Source organism: Purpureocillium lilacinum (genome assembly GCF_023168085.1).
Source record: "Purpureocillium lilacinum CBS 284.36 DNA, scaffold_8, whole genome shotgun sequence".
Taxonomy (NCBI): domain Eukaryota; kingdom Fungi; phylum Ascomycota; class Sordariomycetes; order Hypocreales; family Ophiocordycipitaceae; genus Purpureocillium; species Purpureocillium lilacinum.
This window is the reverse complement of record NW_027072118.1, coordinates 953,097-973,219: the sequence shown is the minus strand read 5'-3', so window position 1 is coordinate 973,219 and position 20,123 is coordinate 953,097. Positions and strand designations below refer to the sequence as shown.

The 20,123-nt window shown below is 57.0% G+C and overlaps 4 protein-coding genes across 4 annotated transcripts; all 4 read right to left on the bottom strand.

Moving 5' to 3' along the window:
• Positions 1 to 1,888: 1,888 nt before the first annotated feature.
• PLICBS_010132 (uncharacterized protein) lies at positions 1,889 to 2,278 on the bottom strand (the record flags this gene model as incomplete). The annotated part of the gene is made up of 1 exon (XM_065601829.1): positions 1,889 to 2,278. One exon carries the CDS (start codon positions 2,276 to 2,278, stop codon positions 1,889 to 1,891), a length of 390 nt encoding a protein of 129 aa, XP_065457901.1.
• Positions 2,279 to 7,102: 4,824 nt separating this feature from the next.
• Positions 7,103 to 7,768, bottom strand: PLICBS_010131 (uncharacterized protein; the record flags this gene model as incomplete). Its single annotated transcript, XM_065601828.1, has 1 exon — positions 7,103 to 7,768. One exon carries the CDS (start codon positions 7,766 to 7,768, stop codon positions 7,103 to 7,105), a length of 666 nt encoding a protein of 221 aa, XP_065457900.1.
• A 4,359-nt stretch (positions 7,769 to 12,127) lies between these two features.
• PLICBS_010130 (uncharacterized protein) lies at positions 12,128 to 13,198 on the bottom strand (the record flags this gene model as incomplete). The annotated part of the gene is made up of 1 exon (XM_065601827.1): positions 12,128 to 13,198. One exon carries the CDS (start codon positions 13,196 to 13,198, stop codon positions 12,128 to 12,130), a length of 1,071 nt encoding a protein of 356 aa, XP_065457899.1.
• Positions 13,199 to 17,090: 3,892 nt separating this feature from the next.
• Positions 17,091 to 18,640, bottom strand: PLICBS_010129 (uncharacterized protein; the record flags this gene model as incomplete). The annotated part of the gene is made up of 2 exons (XM_065601826.1): positions 17,091 to 17,115; positions 17,178 to 18,640. The coding sequence occupies 2 exons, from the start codon at positions 18,638 to 18,640 to the stop codon at positions 17,091 to 17,093; spliced, it is 1,488 nt and encodes a 495-aa protein (XP_065457898.1).
• Between the last annotated feature and the right edge of the window lie 1,483 nt (positions 18,641 to 20,123).

Sequence of the window (20,123 nt, the reverse complement as noted above, 5' to 3'; positions counted from 1 at the left end):
AATTTGGCGAGGCACCGAGCGCCGAGGTTTTTCTTAAGAACGTGCCAACATTGATGTCAGAGATATGTGGTGTCGTACGCCACTTACAGAAGCTGCTACGAACAGCCATATTGCGGTTGTCAGCATACTTCCTTCACATGGAGCAGCCGTTGAACTTGAGGACGTGGGCAACTGCTGTCGCACTGCACGTGTGCATGACTAACTGACGACTGGGCTGAAGGTCCCCAGCGAAGTGGGCAACAAAAGACTCTTGATTCTTCTATCTAATGATTGACTTTGGTCGGCGATTTATACCTGTGCCGATTGAGGCAGGCATCTGAGACACGGCAGGCAGAAGCTTGGTTGCCTGAAGCTATCGCCACTGATGGCAGGCAGCAAGTGCTGTTAACGTTCTACGTGAATGAGCCGCTTGACATTGACAACTGCACACCGCTCTGGTGGGCTGCCGCACGCGGACACACGCATATCGTTAGGCTATTGCCCAGCAATGGTGCAGACATCGGGAGAATAGCTCGAGTCGGACACCCGCTGTAACCAGGCATGTTGCTACGGTAAAGCAGCTTGTCGAAGAGGGCAGTAACTTTGATGCGGGAGATGGAGAAGGGCTAACACTGATCATTGCATTTTCGAGCGCTATGCCATCCTTCTCGCCCGTTCAGCCTGCTTAGGCAGAGAGTCCGTAAATAGGGTTCGAGTTCAATCCGGAGCTGCATTGCAGCGTGCCTTTGTATTTCCAGGCGTAGGACGGACCAAAATTTCTTTGAACAGAATTAGCTACAAGCCGGGTAGAAGCTGCCGGGTGCGGCGGTTCGTCGCTGGCTTTGTCACCTCGGTTGGGTACCGTCGGCGCTTGCCTGTCTTGGCCCCTGGCGGGATGAGCATGCGGCCATTGTCGTGGGTTTTGGGCTTCTGGCAGCACCCAGACTGGCGAGGAACGAAGTCGGCGGGCTCTGGAACGCCGCGACAATTGCAAAGAATCGCACGGAGGCCTGTTCCAGGGCCCGTCGCAGGACGGACGCAGGGGCCTCCGCCAACAACTCTCGCGTGCACCGAAAGCAAGTTTGGCATCCTTGTCCTGTTCAGCCGCACCATTCGGCCATTCCGTTTTGGGACGCGCATAATAAGTACGCGGCCCCATTTTCTCGTGTCATTCAATTCTTTTTCCCGCATACAAACTTGTCGTGCTGTGCTTTCAATGTGCTCGCTGCGCTTATTTGCATCGCCACTGTTTCTTCGACGCCGGTCGCACGAGTCGCCAACGGCCACTTGGTGGCCTGTTTGACATCAGCGTCGACTCGAGCCACGCGTCTGACGCCGGCCACTGCATAACACGCGACGTCGGCACGTCTCCCGCGGATGCGCTCATGATGCGCTCAGGACGAGACGCCGATGTTGTGCATCTCAAGCCAACGGCCCGTGCCGACATCAACAATTGTGAACCGCACGGGAAGGCCGCCGACTGTCACGCTTGAGGGGCACCTGCAACGGAGACAGGACACTGGCTGGCACAGACGGCACCGCGGCCGCACCGGGGCGAGCCAATTGCGGAGGACCCACTTTGAAACCTGGGTTTCGACCAGCTCGCGCTCGGTTGGGACGTGGGCGGACGAGGCGGGCCCGGCCAGACAGGCGCCTGCCTACGGGGCGTTGGGAGTCAAGAGTCAGGAAGTTTTCAACCCCAGGGTTGAAAATGGCGCTAGCACTACCGGACGGGGCTTGCGTCGAGGCACATGGCCGGCCATGCCGTGTGCATTGTGCATTGACCCTCATTTGGCCACTGTGGGCGGGTGTAGAGGTAAGGCAGTGCCCTCTGGCGTGCCTTTTGGCTGTGTGCAAGTGAATTTCACTAAAACGCATACAAAGTCAAACCCCCACGCCATTCCAGCTCTTATTGCCAGAGCGCAATGCCCGCCTTCCCGTGCTGCGACGCCTTCTTCCCGTGCCTGGGCATGTGGTCGTGCATCGCGGCGAGCCGTATCGTGCAGAAGTCGCAATCGGCGGCGCACGCACAGCGGTACCCGACGTACACGCGCAGTCCGTCAATCGCCCGGCAGGGCCGCGTCCTCTCCGGCCGCCATTGACGGAGCTCCTCCGGGGGCCGCAGGCTGTAGCTCGACAGTAGTTCAACGGTCGCCTTTAGCTCGTCGCCCCGCATGCGGTGCGGGTCGGCCCGCAAGTGCCGTCTCCATCCCGTCGCCTTCGCGGCCAGGCACGTCCCGCAAGCGCGGCACACGACAACACGGTGATCGGCGTCGTACGCGAACGTATCGAGGCCCATTGCAGCGCAGCAGGGCCAGGGCAGGATTTGTGTGTATCATACAAAGACACGTGAACATGTGAATGTGTGAACGTGGTATAAACCCATAATATTCTCCGACATGAGATGGCGCTGCTGACGAAGAACGGAGAGACCGCAGTAGGAAGAACAGGATTCGCTTGCCTCGAATTGACTATTGCTATAGAGTAGAAATGCCATATGCCATATAATATGCCGTACTGTTCGCAGCCTCTCCGCTCTGCCCCTGACAGGGAGCCCGGCACCGACTGCCAAGGCCAGCAGCCCCCGTCCATGTCCACGTCCAACCGTGGATGGATATTGGATGGTATTATATGCGTACGGTCCATTATCATTATGCCCATGCGCAGCAGCGAAGACGGCATTGGTCTTCCTCGTTTCCTCGCCGCCGCCCCGCCCCTGGCGCAGGCCGTTTTTGCTTTTGGTGCCCGGCTCTTCTCATCAGCCCCGTCCAATCGACGCTGGCCTTTTCATCGAACTCCTTTTTCACCGCACCCAGCGTCGGCGCAGGGGCCCGGCGCCATGTCACTTCCCGCGCGGCGCCCGCGCGCAGGGGTACCTAGGACGACCGACAGGGACATCCTTTTTCTTCGAAAAGGGTCGCATGCAATGATCGTTAGACCCCAACGGGGTCAAAGCACCATGCAATCATGCAGGTGCTCGACCTTAATACCTACGTTATAGGATCGCGCTTCGCGAACAACTATCGGGCGCGGATTGTATGCGGCATAAGACTGGCTCTCTGTGCGACAGGATGGGTATCCATATCCACCCATGTCCGAGAGGTCGGCTTGGAGTCGAGGAGGAAAGGAGTGGCGAGCACCTCGGCCTTCTCTTCCGGGCGATAACTAGTTCCTCGTTTGGCCGGGCGAGTGCTGGCTTGCATGGAGATGTAGTCTCATGCCTGTTCTTGGCCCACTGGATTAGTTCCCCCAGTCCACTGGTCTTCGAAGTCGCTTCCTCTACTCTTTGACGGTGTGTGTTGCGGTGAAGCTTCTGTACGAGTCGGCCCCTTCCTATTGCGTGCCTGCTGGTAGATCCTATAGTCATCGTCGTGTCTTGTCCGTTGCCATCGCTGGCGAGTCGGTGAATCTCCGTGCAGATGTCTGCGCATTCTTCGTCAAAACCTGCTATCAAGCGTGGGGAGGGATTGGACAAGGGTGGAACCGCACCCGTCTAGCACATCAGACTGTCGAAGCGAACCGCATTGGGCCTAGCAGATGTCCCTTCGGTCGAGAGGGATTAGCGATCGGAGAGTCATCTGGTGGATGTGGTCCCAGAATCCCCCAGTACCAATTCCCGCTCCTCGCCGTGATAACCGAGCCCATTGACCTGTATCAAGCAATGTCGGAGCGGAAAATTATGATTGTTGCCTTGCGAGGGCTGGTAGGCGTTCAATTGTCAGCATCAATCGATTGCATTGACTACCCGCACGCAGACGGTCAATTTATCGACGTGCTCTCAGCCAGCTCCCCATAATGCCATGGCGCAGTGGGCGATACGAAGGGCACGCACTGGCTTATCCCATCACATTTCGAATCATCATGGAACGTGTTAAGTGGCTCTCTGCCGAGCGCGTCCTGGCTGGTCGTGAGTGTCTTCCTTGAGATGGCTGCGCCTAAGTACATGCTAATGACCGGGCGGCCGGACTAACATCCGGCCTATCAACCTCCCTGAAGACCCCGCTTCACCTTCCATGACGACACTAATATTCAGGCAGTTTCACCAGAGCAGGAATTCATTTCACTGCGCCTACAGTCCATAACACATGACACACTACTCCATACTGGAAGGCGACACACGCATGCATACCCTTCGGCGCGACCAAACATGAGTATTTTGTTTGCCTCGACAGAAACAACCAATGTCAAAAACGAGTATGTCCATCCTTCACTACTCACGACTTCTGAAACACATACAAACCCCTCCTTCGGCAGGGTGGTCGTCAATTTGACTTGGCGGATGCAGCAATGACAGGCGAGCTAGTAGACTTCCTCGGCTAAAGAACTCCACTCATACGCTTTCGAGGCTTGGGCGGACCGTTACTCCCTCGCGCGCGGATTGTCACACCACGTCGTGGGCATGAGCATCATAACCCCTACCATCTCAACAGAGACGGAATTTAGGCTTCCATCCTGTTCTTGCTGCGCACACTCCGACTGTGTCCCTCTGAAGGAGCGCCGCTTGTGTAGTCAGTGGTTCTTCTTGCGATGGGTCGCACTGCCTTTCACGACATCGTTGGACATGGTTCGCGAACTACAAAGTGTCCTAGGATCGCGGCGATTTCTTATTCAACCAGTCAAGTGGGAGGCAGGCGTTTATGAGGCGCTTGTAAAAGTTGAGCCGAGTGAAGACACTCCGTCAGTTCTGCCGCCTTCCCTGTTACCATTAGTACAATCTGCATTTTTTTATGTTGCTAGGAGCAGCCACCGAAGTTTGTCTTGTTGTTGGACAGAAGTCAAGAGCGACTTGCCGGTTTGGCTGTCTCTCATCCGATCATGCGATGACGGCGTTACCCTTGGAGAGACCAACCTGGGAAAACTTCTGCTCAGCGAGATTCGACATGCTGCTACAGGAAGAACCTCTACTTTGTGCGATTGAACACCATATATTGATCTAATTTGGAACAATATGAAACGGCAGAGAATGGATTGGGCTCGCAGGCGTTAAAATGATCGGGGAGCCTAAAAAGACACCCTCTATCTGCCGTTACTGCCCTTGCCTGCACAAACTCTCCGTAAAAATCTTTCATCCTCGGGCATCCGTCTCCAGCTTCTGCACTGTCGAAGGGACATTCATGGGAAAGCCAAAAAGTGCCCGATTATTCCACCTCTTCCAGCATTCGGGTACCATGGACTGGCTGACGTGCGGGAAATGGCCGAATGGGTTGCGTTAAGACTGGCTCTTTGGCACAGAGCGGACGCCTGACTGTCGGCCAAATGGGAGTACGCCACCGTTTCGCTCCCGGTTCATGCGACAAAAGCAATAATTGATCAATGGGGTGTGGAAGTGTAGGCGCTTGTGGCTTTCGTATCTGGTTCATCACCGAGCAGCTGTTGGTGTATTCGAAGCGACGTATTGATTGAAGGATGATGCCATCGTAAGAGTTGATGAACAGGACTGTGCACGGGACAGGGAAGCATTCTGTTCACCCCAATACACAAGATGGACGCTCCAGGAGGCTGCTCCACTTTCGACTGCTGTAGAATCGAACATACAGACACCTTGCCAAGTCGAAGGCAGCCGTGGCCTAAGAACGGTAGCGACCACCCCAACCCGAACTGCCAATATTTCTGGTTCAATGACCCTCATAGGCTAACTCACTCCGTCCCCTCCCGTAGCTCGGTCATATCTCACCATCCGGCCCACCAAGTTCTCGCGCTTGTTTGACCAAGTCATGGGGTAAAGTCTTGTCACCGAAGACGAATCTTCCAGTATCGTCTGCCACTCTCCGGACCCAGAGATCTGTGTCTATCACGAGCGCATCCCAGCAGCATTCAAAAGACCAGGCTTTACACTTGCTCGCGTCAAACCATGCAGAGCTGTACCCTGGAACAAGTAATCCCGTGAAACCACTTTGGTCCAACCTCAATAGTACCTCGTACACGCCTTCGTCTGTCAATGCAGCACAGTAACTAAATGCACGGTTCGCCAACCGCTCTCGCAAAACGCAGAGCATCTTCGAAGGCAAAGCCCCGACGGATGACACCCATCGAAGACAAAACCACTGTCGACACAAAGCTATTCGCTTCAGCGGCTCACACGCCGGATGCTTACAGCACGAGGTGCCAAAGCACGATGTTGAAATCACTTTCGTACCGTTACTCTCGGGATCGGGCGAACGGTTACATGCTGAATTCGCGCCGGTAAAGCTGCCTGTTCCCAGGTCGGATCCTTCCATGATGCCTCCAAAGTAGGCAAATATGTTATTGACCCATTCATTCGCGATGAAAGAGAGAAGAGATGCCCTGTGCCAGTTGCAGTTGCCTCAAGCACCCCAGGGGGTGCGATCCAATGCTCAAGCCGTGGCCCCATAGTCGCCAAGAAGTATGTCTCTCGAAAGGATCTCTTCGTGCGCAAGAAGATAGTTAAAGATACTCACTCCTGTCCGTGGGATACTCTCGTGTTGGCATACCTCGTGGCCACTGTCTGCCAACTTGTCAGTTCAAAAACTTAAGGCAAGTTGAAGGGATGGTCACCACTCAGCTCCCGTTTTGTGTCCCAACTAAAGTAGGAATGGTTTTCACAAGATCAAGTGTGGTCGGAAAACAAGAGGGAGAAAAAACAGGGAGGAGTTGTCAGCTCTTATTGCTCTCAGCCCGGTGACCCCGTTATGTGGGGACCCTTCACAGTTGCTTTGTCTTGCCAATCACTAGTTGCATGCGAGACGCAAGCCAACAGCATCATTTCTCTCGAATCATTTGCTCCATTCAGTCACACTCGCGATTACAGGCCGTGTGTTCCGTCCTGCTCCGCAGACCTAGGACTCGCACGGGGTAAGCACCCTGCTTTTAGTGCGTCTCGTCCCGAGACGCCTAGTGTGCGATTCCATGGGACGTTTCCACTGATGCGCAGCAGGCCACAACCGGTATAGCCCTTAGAGCCAGCGATGTCGAGGAGGTGGTCCAGATTATGGTGGAGGTAAGGTTCCGTCCTATAACCGTCCTCTTCCGGGTTGACCCCCTCCAATGATGGTTTTTCTCTCTTCGTCGGTAGCTGGATAGTGAGGCGATGACTAGCTGATGGACGACACGCGATGGCGCCGCTAACCTTCTTGCACAATTGGTGATGGATGAACCAATCGGTTTAGTGACATTCGACGGAGCAGTAGGCCGCCGATCGGCATGTCGAGCAAAGCCGCGCCTTCGGCGAGCTATGGATCGCATAGTTAAAAGCGGCGTCCATGGTGGTGCGTCCATGGTGGTGTTGCTCGTGGTCGCGCGCGCTCAGTTCCGGACCCTGAACGGCTTGTTTCTTCACGGCCCGGGCGCGGACCCACTCGGCGGCGTCGAAGATTGCAAGCTTGTCGCGGGAGCCGAAGTGCCGGACCCATCCCATGTGTGAGACCCACGCGTCGTCTCGGTCCAGACCCTCTTTAGCGTCGCCCTTTCGACGTCGGCTGTCGTCCTCCGCCTTTTGCTCGGCCTCGCACTCCGTGATCATGGACTCCAGTACGCTGTCGCCGGCCGAGCGCTCTTCGTCGTCCGCATCGTCGTTTCGAACGGCCCAGTACCACGCGTACTTGCCACCAAGCCACGTCTGCAGCTGCGCTGCGACATACTTGGAACCTTGCGGCGTGCGTCCTCCCTGCGACGCGTGTCCAGCGGTCCGCCAGTGCTGCTCGGCGACTTTGGGCGATATCGTGTGAAACCGACAAGCACGGCAACTGTATCCGCGCACGATGGGCAGCTCTTCCACGGGCATCGAGCCGTCGTCCGGTAACTGCCCTGTCATCGGGTTGTCCAGCTCCATGTCGCCATAATATTGGACGATGTCGGCCAGCGGCCCATGACATTCATCAGGAGCACAAATCCTAAGCATACAAGCCGGTATGTTGCAACTACCCAAACTAATCTAGCACCTCCCAGTACCGCACGTACTTACCGCTCAAATACGTTTGCAGAGACACTGTCCGCCACCGCTGGCGGCCTCGCTCCGTGGCGGCGAGCTTATGTTGTTGATTGAGGTGCTGCAGCATGACTTTGTAGCTGATTGTCTTGAAACGGCAATCGTTACAACTGTATCCACTGTACACCGACAACTCTGGAATCGACTGGCTTCCATCTCGGGCCGCAGTGCTCGGGTCTTCGAGAGACAAACCAGTACAGAATGACATGATCTGCTTTAGCTGCTCTCCTTTCTCTTCGTGGGCAGCCCGGAAATGAATTTGTATGCCCTTTCCTGGCCTGACTGCAGTTCTGCATCTCATGCAGACGAGAATTTGTTGCTCCGACAGTATGCAGAGAATACGGCCGAGCCGTACGCGACCCCCCTGGTGATCGGCGGGAGTGTCGCTTCCCCTTGAAGGTTCAAGTCCGCGGTCGCAATTCAAGGCGGGGCCATCCATCCCGCGAAGAGCTTTCCTTCGTTTAACCGTTTGCACTCTTTCTACCGGAGAATTTTCTTCTTCCGCGTCGCGCGGAGCACCACGTTTCAGAGTCGTCAGGTCCGGACAGATGGACACATGGCGCTCGTCCACTGGGATAACAAGCTTGCTCGGCTGGCGAATAAACTCATGCCATCGTGTTGACGCCCATTCGTATGCACGGAGTAGAGCCGGCTGGAGCTGATGCGGAAACGCACCGTCGAGCCCGTATGTAATTCCCCGCTGCAAAGGGCGATGGCCACTTTGCCAAGCGAAAACGACATTCAGATCGGCATCCTTACTTTGGTCGTCATACCGATTGAGCGGCGCATGTACCTCCCTGATATGCTTCTCCGTGATGCCGATAGTAAGTTGACGATAAAGTTGCGCATTCACTTCAAAACCCCAAGCCCGCAACGTGGCCTTCTTTAGTATTGCGGTCAACCTGGATGGCTTCCACGCAGAACCATCTGACTGGAATAGAAGTCGACTTCGCGCGGTGGTCTCATCCGGGCTGTCATAATTAAGTTGCTCGCGCCGTAGCAAGTCTGCCACCTGGCGTATGCAAACCAAATACCGAACCATCACGGCTCCTAGGCGTGCTGGTAGAAATCGTGCCACATACATCTCTCTGTTCGTTTGTCTTTTCGCTTTGTGATGTCTGATGCAGTAGATGACGGAACCGTTCCAAACAAAGATACCACAACTTGATGAGGGGGTGTTTTCCTTCTGTAGACTGAGTAGCTCTCGTATCCGCGGCAGCTGACCGCATGCTGTATATAGACCGCCGAGCAACATGTCTTCGAGCAATGTCGTCGTTCTGAGGTAAGACGTGATAGCAGCCCAGTTCCATTGCCCGTGCCGTGCAAGCGCACCGACTCGCTTTGTGCACGCTCTGACAAGAAGCTCCTCGTATCTGCCCTCAAGGCCATTGCGCTGATTCTTGATGAAGGAGTAGCCGCAATCAGTATTTGTCAAGTCATCCTTTAGACTCTTCAAATCGATGTCGAGCCTCATACCAAGCATGAGTGTTGTGCATAGCTCTTCGGCCTGTGTGATAAAATATGCAGCCAGCTTCGGGAAGGCTTCCATTGTCAAATAATGTTGTTCTCCCCAGTACACCGTGTCGCCGTTTTCGCTCCAGCGAAGAAGAAATGCCGGCGGCTCATTCCGTGCGATAACGCGGGCGGAATTCCGGAGGCTTACCAATTCCGCCAGAGGAGACTGTGACTCAGCCACGGTGTACTGTTCTCGGATTTGGTTGAGTTGCTCGAGTTGCTGCGTACGTGGTCGCCGCGGGATACCAAGTGTAGTGTAAGGGTGCAGGGGCAGCGCGTATTCCAGAAAGAGCAGGCGTTGAATGTAGATAAGCGGCGATGTGAATGGGCAGTACTGCCGAGCCAGTAAGAACGAACGGCAGTCAAGAGAGAACCCGAGGACACCACTAAAACGAATGAGCAGAGTCGAGCTGGGCTGCCCGTCCGCGAAAGGTTCCATGCATAGACCGATATTGAATCGAAACAACAACTCGAGGAACTCGGCAAAAGCTTCGTTGGAGATTGTGGCACGGCTATGCTCGACTCCGGCCTCATCCCTGCTGAATAATCCCGAGTCATCGACGGTATCAACAGTGACGGGCTCTTCTCCCTCGAGATCAAACGACTCGTCCCCGGAGTCACTTTCGTCGTCGCTGGAATCTCCAATGCCGTTTTGTTGGGCGTCGGAAGAGCCTTCAGACCCTGGTTGTTCCTCTCCCTCTCCCTCCCGTTCACACTGCACTGTATCGGCCAGTCCGCTGCGAGGCCATGAACAGGCAGAAGTATCGACCGAGTCCCAAACCACATGATGCCAGACATGGTGCAGGTCAGCAGCGATCTCCTCGCCAATATTGACCCTCGCTTCTTGCACCCGAGCCTCCGGTGTCAATCGGTACGCTCGAAGGACGAAGGCCAGGAATCTCTTCCAGACAACGCGATACTGCTGCCGGCTGGACTCTTCCGCAACTAGCATGAACTGCTGGGACCCATACACGTGAACCCGGGAGCTGACCAGCCAAGAGAGCAAGCTTCTGTTCGTGGCTTTGACCGTATTCTCACAACGGTCTAAGACATGGTCCACGGCGCTCAAGATGCACGCAATCTTGCGTTCGTCCATCGAAGAGCTGACAATATCTGGATCACCCTCGCGAGGGCCCTGCCCGAGGAGATGGCCCGCTCCATGTACGCTGCGCTTCGGTAGTCGGGTCATGGCGCGTAGGATGTCGCGTCGGCAGCCCCGGAACATTGCCGGCCATTGCGTGCGTTCTAGCCATAGGCTTGTGGCTGCGAAAGAGTTTTCCCCCATCACCTTGCTGTACACGCGTGGCTGGTTCTCTGCTGCCCGATACTTTTGCTCTCGCCGCAGTGCGCCTCGCAGATGGCCAGTCACTTCGGGAGCAAGATGAGAGACCTCGACGGGCAACTCCACGACGCTCGAGCCCGTTGTATCCGGCGCCTTCTTTCGTCCGCTCTTCCGGCCGACCTCAAACCATCCGCTGCCCGGCCCTGAACGGAAGAAGCGTTGGCACTGTACGTTGTCGGTCCATGGTATGTCGAGCGGCGGGGGATTGTTACTGATGGGTCTACCCTTGCTCCTGGGGTTGCGCCAGTTGTGTACCTTGCGACAATGGGCCTGGATTTTCTGTATCTGACGAGATATGTAGGGGCATCTTTTGCACTTCAGCCCGTCCGTCATCGGCGGCGTGAGATATTGAACCGGGCTGATCGCGGGCGGTGGAATCACGAGCCTGCTCAGATCGTCGCGGCTATGTACCAAGTCGGGGATTCGCTTCACTGTCTGCTCCACCACGCGCCGTTCAGTCGCTGGTAGCTCCCCGTGTCGCGTCTGCAAGTGGCTTGCGATCTCATTGCCGGCGCACCCGTACCCGCACTTCTTGCAAACAACAATCGAATATCTCGGGAGATGAACAAAAGGCTCCATAGCGGGAGGCCTTGCTGCTTTTGTGACAGCTCGGTGTGTGTATGTAGGGACAGTCGTCTACAACGCGACCGCAACATCGCGTCGTAGTCGCGTCCAGCAGAAAGGGGGCGTGGGGCGTGAGTGTCGGCCGCTGATTGGCTACCTGGAAATCAACTCAGCCCCTGTTGGCTTAAACCAACCGACCCCCGGCAAAAGTGGGGCTCGTAAATCAACTCTGGGCTGGGTTCATTAACGTATTATTTACGAGGCAGCTGCCACTGCCTAAACCGGCAAAGCTTTCATTTGTGTATAAGAGTTGCACGGGAGCCGTGCAGCTTTTCGTGGAGCTCTTGCTCCTTAGATAATTCTCATCAATTACACGATGCCAACTGTGATCCCTGTGGAGCCAATTGTCTGACACATGGTCAGCTAAGCCTCGAGCTTTGGGCCGCCTCTAGCTTTGGGGCGCGCTGGACACGATCGCAACGCGCAACCTCAGCCCTGGGGTACAAAGTCATGAGTTTTCAACCCCAGGGTTGAAAATGGCGCTAGCACTACCAGACCGGGCTTGCGTCGAGGCACAGTCCGGTCATGCCCTGGGCCTTGACCCTCATTTGGCACGCTGCGGGTGGGTGTAGGGGCAAGGCAGTGGCCTCTGGCGTGCCTTTTGACTATGTGCAAGTGATTTTCACTAAGTAAAACGCATACAAAGTCAAACCCCCGTGCTATTGCAGCTCTCATCTTAACCCACCCGCAACCTTAGGGTGGTCCGCAACGCTGCCTCCAATTCAAGGAAGAAGAGGAATTTCCTGAGTCGAGGAGTGAGCACCACTCCCCAGTAAAGGCAGCTCCTCAATAAGAACAGGCATGATTCTCCTCTGGTCACCAAATAGTCTTTGCGCCACTCGAATCGCCGCAGCATCATGAGCTGGGTCACCAAACTGAGGTAAGATAATCCCCCCGTTGACAAGTACAAAGTTGGCATAGCTCCGTACAGGACGACTGTGGTCGAAGCCATTCCCGTCAAACAAATCCTCGTCCGGTTCCTCCACTTCGACAATGTCGAACGGACGGCCCTTGGCGTCGGTTGCGCTGGACAGAATATCACGGGCTTCCTCGTACACGACAGTCCAGTCGGATTTCTTGACCTCGTTGGCCTTGCTCAAAAGCAGGACACCTGGTCGAGCGAATCGCACCAGCGAGTCAATGTGGCAGTCCCTTGAGTCAATGCCCTTTCTGCCAGGAATCCAGATGACTTTCTCGACTCCAAAGGCACGCACAAGCTCGTGCTCAATGTCTTCACGAGACTTGCCCGGGTTTCTGTTGTCGTTGTGGATCGAGCTTTCAGTCAGCAGGAGAGTTCCCTCCCCGTCCGTCTCCAGTGAGCCACCTTCCGTGACAATGGATATGTCTTTGCAGTTGATTCCCATGTCGCGGCAAAAGGTCTGCGCTAGTGCCAAATTCGTGGGCGTGGGATAGCGACCCCCCCAGCCGTTGAAGTTCAGATTAAGGCCAACAAGGCTGCGTTCTGCGCCTGGCCCATTCTGAATAACGAATGTCGGGGCGAAGTCCCTCGTCCAGATGTCCGAGCTGTCACCTTCGACGCGGTGCACTTTAATATCGAATGGCGTGTCAACCTCGGCGAAGTGTGTTTGAGCCTCCTCCATTCGCTCAGCGCCCACTATCACAGTAACGGGCTGAAAGTTCGCGATCGATACGGAGATTCTGGATACCTCTTCAGTCGCCCTCGCCAGTCTGTCAGGGTAATCTTTCAGGGTCCCGTTTAGTCCTGGCCAGCCCATGATACTGGCCTTTTGGGCTGCCCATTCGGCACGCCTGTAAACATAGGTGTCAGGCATTGGTGCGATTTGCTATCGTAGATGTAGCGGCCGGGATGACAAATCGTGGAAACTGGTGAATGCAAAATGAGTTTGCAGCTTCGATTCAATGGAGAACCTGAGGATTTAAATAGATATTTTCCAGCATGCACTGAGTTTGCGTGCTGCATGCAAGGAGGCACACCTTCTGCCATTTAGCGAGAGCCACGGTTCACCAACAACAGACATGCAGTCGTGACTGACTTGGTATCTTCTTGTTCGCATGTGGAATTGTGGGCGCTTACAACCCAGGACTTGCGGTGTAGGGACGAGCCGGCTACACTACACTCATCTCTTCCTCTGAGCTGCGCTCGGCAGTAGCGGCAGACACGCGTCTCGCCCACAAAAGTAACATAGACCTTTGGCACGTGAAATTGGTAGCCCACACACCTTAACATGGAGCCAGGACGGCACAGAAAAAGGAAATGCAATTGAGAAACGGGCCGAACCACTTTACTACGGGGCTCGTCTTGCGGGGGGGCGGACAACCTTGTCCGCACCGGTGAAGGCTCTATCCAACCGCCCCTCTCAGCTTGACGCTGTGACGTTGCGGACTTAGGTCCTTCCAGTGTTGGACGCCATTCGAACCGTTCGCCTTGCTTTTTCCTTGCGGGCGCCTTCGTCACGCCGTTCCGCTGCGACTTGTCGGTGAGTGCTTTCCGACTGCCATCCTTGTCTGTTGGCTTCCCTCGGGCATGCACTGAGGTGAGTCCATTACAGCAATTGGGGCGTTTCGTCTCACTGCTGATTTTGCGACCCGCCTCGAGGCTAGCTTCGGGTCGACGACAGGAGGGCCAGCCCCAAAAAACTTCGCAGCGACAGCTGCCGCCACACGACCGTCGACCCATCGTCTTCGGCATGAGGACCTCTGCTGCCCCGGGCGCCATCGCCCGATTGCATGTCCTCGCTGTCCGGCTCCTCGCCGCACTGCTCCGACAGCCACGTAGCGAAAGCGCTGCAAAACACTGACGACCGCAGCTTGCTGTGCAGCTTCTCGCGCACCACGGATAGGCCAGCGTCGTAGCTTCACAACGCTTCTATCAGATTCGCCGCCTGGGCTGATGGCTCAGCTTCTGGCGGTTTGTCGCTGCCATCCACCGGCAGCCACTTCGGCCGACAGTCGCTCACGTGCCAGCGAACGATCTTGAGCACGCCAGCCCATGTGTCCTCGCGAAACCGAGCTGCATATAGGTCGTGTCCGGGTCTCCGTCCTTGAGGTAGTCCCTCACCGTCGGCGCATTAAAGGCCGCGAGATGCTCCAACGCGAACTCGAGCACCTCTTGCTGGAGCAACACCGACGCGCTCTCCCGTGATGACTGCGGCGGCGTAGCGGGCGGGAAGAACACCTTCAGCCGCTTCTCGGCTTGTCGCAGCCGCGCCGGTGTGTAGTAGTCCAGAGCAGGCTCCAAATCTTTGCGCAAAGGCGGCTTGTCGTTGCTTCGAGATTTTGCCATCTTCGTTCGCTTGTCGTTCAACCAGTCGACGACATGGCTCAGTACCTGCAGCAGAACGCGACCCTGCCCTTGCGAGAGACCTGTGATGCGGTGGATGTCGGGAAATCGTAGCGCTGGCGTGCGTAGGATCCTTTCGTAGACGTCCCAGTATCCGCGGGCGTCGAAGGCTCGCAGTAGCTTTGGGTTCCGTTCGCTCGCGTCGCTGACCGACTTGCCAGATCGACCCGGGTAGAAGAGCTCCTGTACCTGCTCTTGGGTGCGCTCGGCGCCGAGAGTGGCGCTCATCTCTTTCCAATCCTCGGACGAGACGAGCCTCGCAGCGTCGCAGGGCAGCTGCGCGAGCGTGTACAGGACTTGTCGGAATGCCATGAACCAGAACTGTCACGCGTCAGCACAGGTCTCTCGAGTAGCCACCCATCGAGACACACATCGTCGATCCGCAGACGGATCATCCAGTCCCAGGTTGAGATCTGAAAGGTGGCACGGCCCACGGTCGTCTGGCACCACCGCGTGGCCATCTGCCGCCATCGCTCATTGCGCCAGATGGTTGCGAGCCGGTGCTGCGGGAAGCCGGGCTCGCCGCTGAGGCGTAGGGCGCGGCGCATCTGCGCCTTCATCTCGTCGTCGTTGCCGTGGAACATGCCTGGCTTCTCGGACGCCGCAGCGACGAGCTGCACCCAGATGTCGCCGTGGCTGTCTGCCATCATCGTGTCCTGCCGGTTCATCCGCAGCGCGTGGTTCAGTTCGGTCGGAAGCGCATCTATGTCGTCTCTTCAGCCTAGGCGTTCACGACGTGGTCGATCCGCTGCGGTGGGAGTCGCATACCGCGATCGTAAAAGTCGCAAGGCCACCACAGTTCCTTCTTGTCCGCGCGGGTCTCGGACACGTACCGCTCGAGGGCTGCGACGCGGTGTTGGCCGTCCATGAGCTCAACCTGGCGGTTGACCGACAGCCAGTCGTCAAACGCCGGCATGTCGTCCGCATCAGTGGCCTCGCCATGAAGCCCCATGGCCCGTAGCATGCATTCGACCTCAGGCCGAGTGGAGAGTACCACGACATGATGGTCCGCCCGATTCAAACCGCCCTGCGTGAAGATCTTGCCAAGAGCCTTAACATGCTTTTCCTCAAGCATCCGGTTCCGTCCCTCGCTCCAGTTCGCCGCGAGCGCCTCCACGGGCATCTTGGCCGTCAAAATGCGATACTGCTCGGCTTGCTCTAGGGTAGTTTCGCGTTCCTCGAACTGGTTCCGCGCGGCCTTCTTCGCGGGCATGTTGCGCGCCTCGTCATCGCTCGAATCTCGCCGGCGCTTGCGAGGCCCTGCTGGCTCTGCGGTCTTTGACGCTGGGAGCTGGGCCATGGTGCCGTTCGTCTCGGCGTCCGCTCCGCTGGCGGTCGTGTATGAATGAAAAGCCGCTGCGACTTTGTCGTGTGGTCGCGGTCGCGACTGCGGAAATTCAGTCCCTGGGCCCGACGCAGGGGCCTCGTCCGGTCGCACCCACGTCAAACCGAAAAAGCAACGCGGCCTGCGACCCGCGAATCATCGCGACGCGGCGACACCGCCTTCCTGCCTGGGTGTTCAGCCGCAGGGTCGCCCAATCCGGACGACCATAATAAGCATCGGCGGCCTCAGACGAAACTCTTCCTCTTCATCCTTTGTCTTCGCGATGGTCTCCACGGCTGCTTGCCTGGATCGCAGGCCATCGTCCGCGCACGCCGCCCAACCTTGCTCGGCATGGCGGCCCAACTTCGTTCGACACTCTGTTCCCAACAGGCGCCGCGCGGCACTGCATGGCATTTCCGACCGGTGACCCGACCGGTGACGGGCACGACGCGTTCCGCGGGCGGGCACGCCGTGGAGATATCGCAGACCTCACGTTACGGGGCGAGCCCGGTCGAAAGTCTGGTTGCGACTCCAACGTGGATCGAGCGTTGGGGTCGCCCAATGCGTCAAGCGTGGTCACCTCAGCCTCGAGCTTTTGGGCGCGGCAGCAAGGTATGCACGGCAGAACTGGGACGCGCTGGAAAGGGCGGCAACGCGCAACCTCAGCCCTGGGGTACAAAGTCGGTTTTCAACCCCAGGGTTGAAAATGGCGCTAGCACTACCAGAGCGGGCGTGCGTCGAGGCACACGGCCGGTGATGTGATGTGATATTATTTAACGTCCGGGAGGCACACGGCCGGTCATGCCGTGGGCATTGACCCTCATTTTGCACGCTTCGGGCAGGTGTAGAGGCAAGGAAGTGCGCTCTGGCGTGCCTCTTGGCTGTGTGCAAGTGAATTTCACTAAGTAAAACGCATACAAAGTCAAACCCCCGCGCTATTGCAGCTCTTATCTCTCCCTTGTCCTGCTTCCCCTTTCTCTTCTTCCCCATATCTGATCCGGCGTACGCCTGCCTCGCCTCGCGGCACACGACGACGGCCTCACTGCGTCCACCGTCTCGTCCCGCTCGCCCGGTTTCCTGCACGTAATCACGCAACTTCTTTGGCATACCGGCGTGGACGACCAACCGTACATCGGACACGTCGACGCCTAATCCCAATGCGTTCGTTGCGATAACCAACGGGCCGTCCTGCACCCACTCCTTGAATCGCACCGCCTTGCCCGCGGCCGTGTCCATTTTGGCGTGATACCGCTTGCATCCCAACGCCTCGGCCAATCGCTCAACCCGCGGAATCGATCCGCAATACACGATCACGCGACCGCTTTCCTGCCGGGCCAACCACTGTTGCACGATCTCGCACACCTCGGCCTCCTCGTCCTCTTCCTGCTTGTCGGGTGCCGCGCGAATGGTTCGCACGCGGTACGCGATGTTCTTCCTTGTCGTCCGCGACCGGAACATGCGCAAACTGCTCGCTGACAACCCTGCGATCCGGCAAAAACCGGCCTCGTCCGCTGGCGGCAATGTCGCGGTCAAAAACACCATCTGCACGCCCCATTCGCTGATTCTGCGTCCCAACTCCATGTACTTGGGCCTGAACTTCGGGGTGGCATCCAACAAAACATGGCATTCGTCCACGACCACCCTGTCCAACACCTGCCGGCACTGCAATCGGTTGACAAAATCCCCGAATTCTTTGGTCATGGCCGACTCTGGCGTCACGAACACGGTCGTCGCCACTGGATGGCTCTCTCCGCTCTTCCACATGTACGAATCGATATTGTCCTTCTCGCAGCGTCCGTGTAAGTCCTGGCGTAATGTCGTCAACGGCACAATGACGATCGTCGTACCGTCTGGCGAACAATACGCCGGCAACATGAACGACAAACTCTTGCCGCCGCCGGTGCCCGCGATCTGAAAAATGGGACTCTCACCCCGGATGATGGCCCGGATGACTTGCTCTTGCTGCCCGCGGAATTCCGTGCTGTCGCCCATCATCATGCGCAACTTCCCGCGGATGTCGACCTGGTGCAACTGCGCGAAACGGCGGTACCGGGCCTCCTCGCGTGCGGCTTGGAATGGGTCGCGCTGTCGTTTCCCCACGATGGCTCCACCCCGCCCCGCTCCGACCGTGTCGTCGGCGCCGAACCCCAAAAACCGGTGCCACTGCCGACTGACCTTCCGGAACTGCTCCCGCTGTGCCGCTGTCCCGGACCCACTCTGCTGCAGTTCGCGTGCGTATATCATCCCCGCAGCGTGTGTCCCGTGGCCCGCCTGCAAATCCGCCGGGTTGTCCGCGACACCGTCCACGTCTTCGTCCCCGAATCCGTCCTCTTGAAACGCCTCGTTCAAAAACCGGTTCGATATCCCGATGGCCATGTGCCTCCACGCGCTGATGGTCAACCTCGTTGCCATCAATCGCTCGCTGTGCCGTTGGATGATCCGCCGCGCGCGGTCTGACGTCCATTTCCGCTCCTTAATCCAATCCCTGAACCCTGGTGTGTCGGGGACGTCGTCTTCCGGGTTTGCCTCCCTGTTGGCCTGCTCCTTTTCCGGCTCCGTTCGTGGCGGCTCCGGCTCTTCGCGCTCCATCTTTTCCCGCTCGCGCCTCTCCGTCTCGCTTTCCTTTTCCGTCCGGCTCACGACCTCGTCGGACCACAAAAACGGGCTGCGGTTGTCGGCCTGCTTGACGATGCCTTGCACCTGCTGCAGCGCTGCCGTCAGATCAATCAAATCAGATTTGCGTCTAAATCTGATCTGATCTGTTAGTCCTCAGCACATATCTGATCTGATTGATTGATTGGTTGATATCTGATATCCGGGTGCGACTCAACCTAGTATAACGTTCTCCCCAGCTTTGCTGTTCCAGCAGAGGCCGCCTAACGTCACACAGCCTCCTCTAACCCAGTTCTTCAAGAGCTGCAGTTCCTCGACAGTCGACCCAAGCAAAGAATGCCTTTGTGATGTGACAGTAAGCTTCGCCAGGCTGAAAGCTCTCTCGCAGTCGGTCGCCATGGCCGGAATGGCAAGCACATCCAGTGCAAACCTGCTGAGCTGCGGGAACGCACTTCGATGATCTACCCACCACTGAATCGGATCTGTCACTTCTTCCGGTTCGAGCCGGTAATATCTCTCAAGCTCACAACCTGATGCGGAGAGCTTCGGCTGTCGGCTATGCACCCACTGCTCAAACTTGCTTGGTTCCGGTCGACGCGCTATGGGTGGCTTTCGGGAGACGGGCTCCCCGGATGCCGTGTCGTCGCTCGAGTACCAGCGCTCAAAGTATCGCTTGACCCCATCCTTGGCGTCCCGAAGCCAGCGCAGCTGCTCTGGAGAATTCCAGTTAGCCTCCAGCCATCGAAGGCCAAGATCCGGGTTCAAGATGACGGCGGCCGCGAAGAGTGGCGATTGGCCGAGGGCCGTGTAGTACTCGTTAAGCTTCACCCAAGCATTGTTGATACTTGCCCTAATGCTCGCCCGCTCTCGCTCTTCCATGCTCGCAATACTGGTTATGGACTGAGCGTCATTCTGCACGTACTCCTTTCGAGAGTGCTCAGGCAAAGCGGCTTCACTAAATCGTGTGACAGTTGGTGAGTACGGCCAAGCGTCTAGCTGGCCATGACGACGCGAAGGCGTGAGCACCTCGCATCCTTGCAGTCTCGATGGCAATCGTGTTTGGCGTGATGGTCGCTCCCGGTTCCGACTCGGTGTTGCGGGCTGTGGATTCTGGCTGTGATTGACGGAATCGAGAAGCCTATCTTCATAGAGCGCCTTCCAGTCTTCCAGGTGGTCTAGGATGAACTCCATCCCTGCCATGACCTCCCACAGTCGGCCGTGACCACTGCCAGTACCCCATCCCTGTGTCCTCATTGTCATATGGTAGATAGGCTCCAAGATGTGGCGAACTTCTCGCAGCACTTTCCAGTCGTCAGAGGTCAGAACATCTGCTGACGGCACCCGCTTCGATGCATCCGCTTCGAGACCCAGGTCTTGAACAAAGCTATTGAGTTCAGACTGCTTCAGTAAGGCTCGTTCGATCATCATATACGTCGAATTCCACCTAGTACTGTTGTTC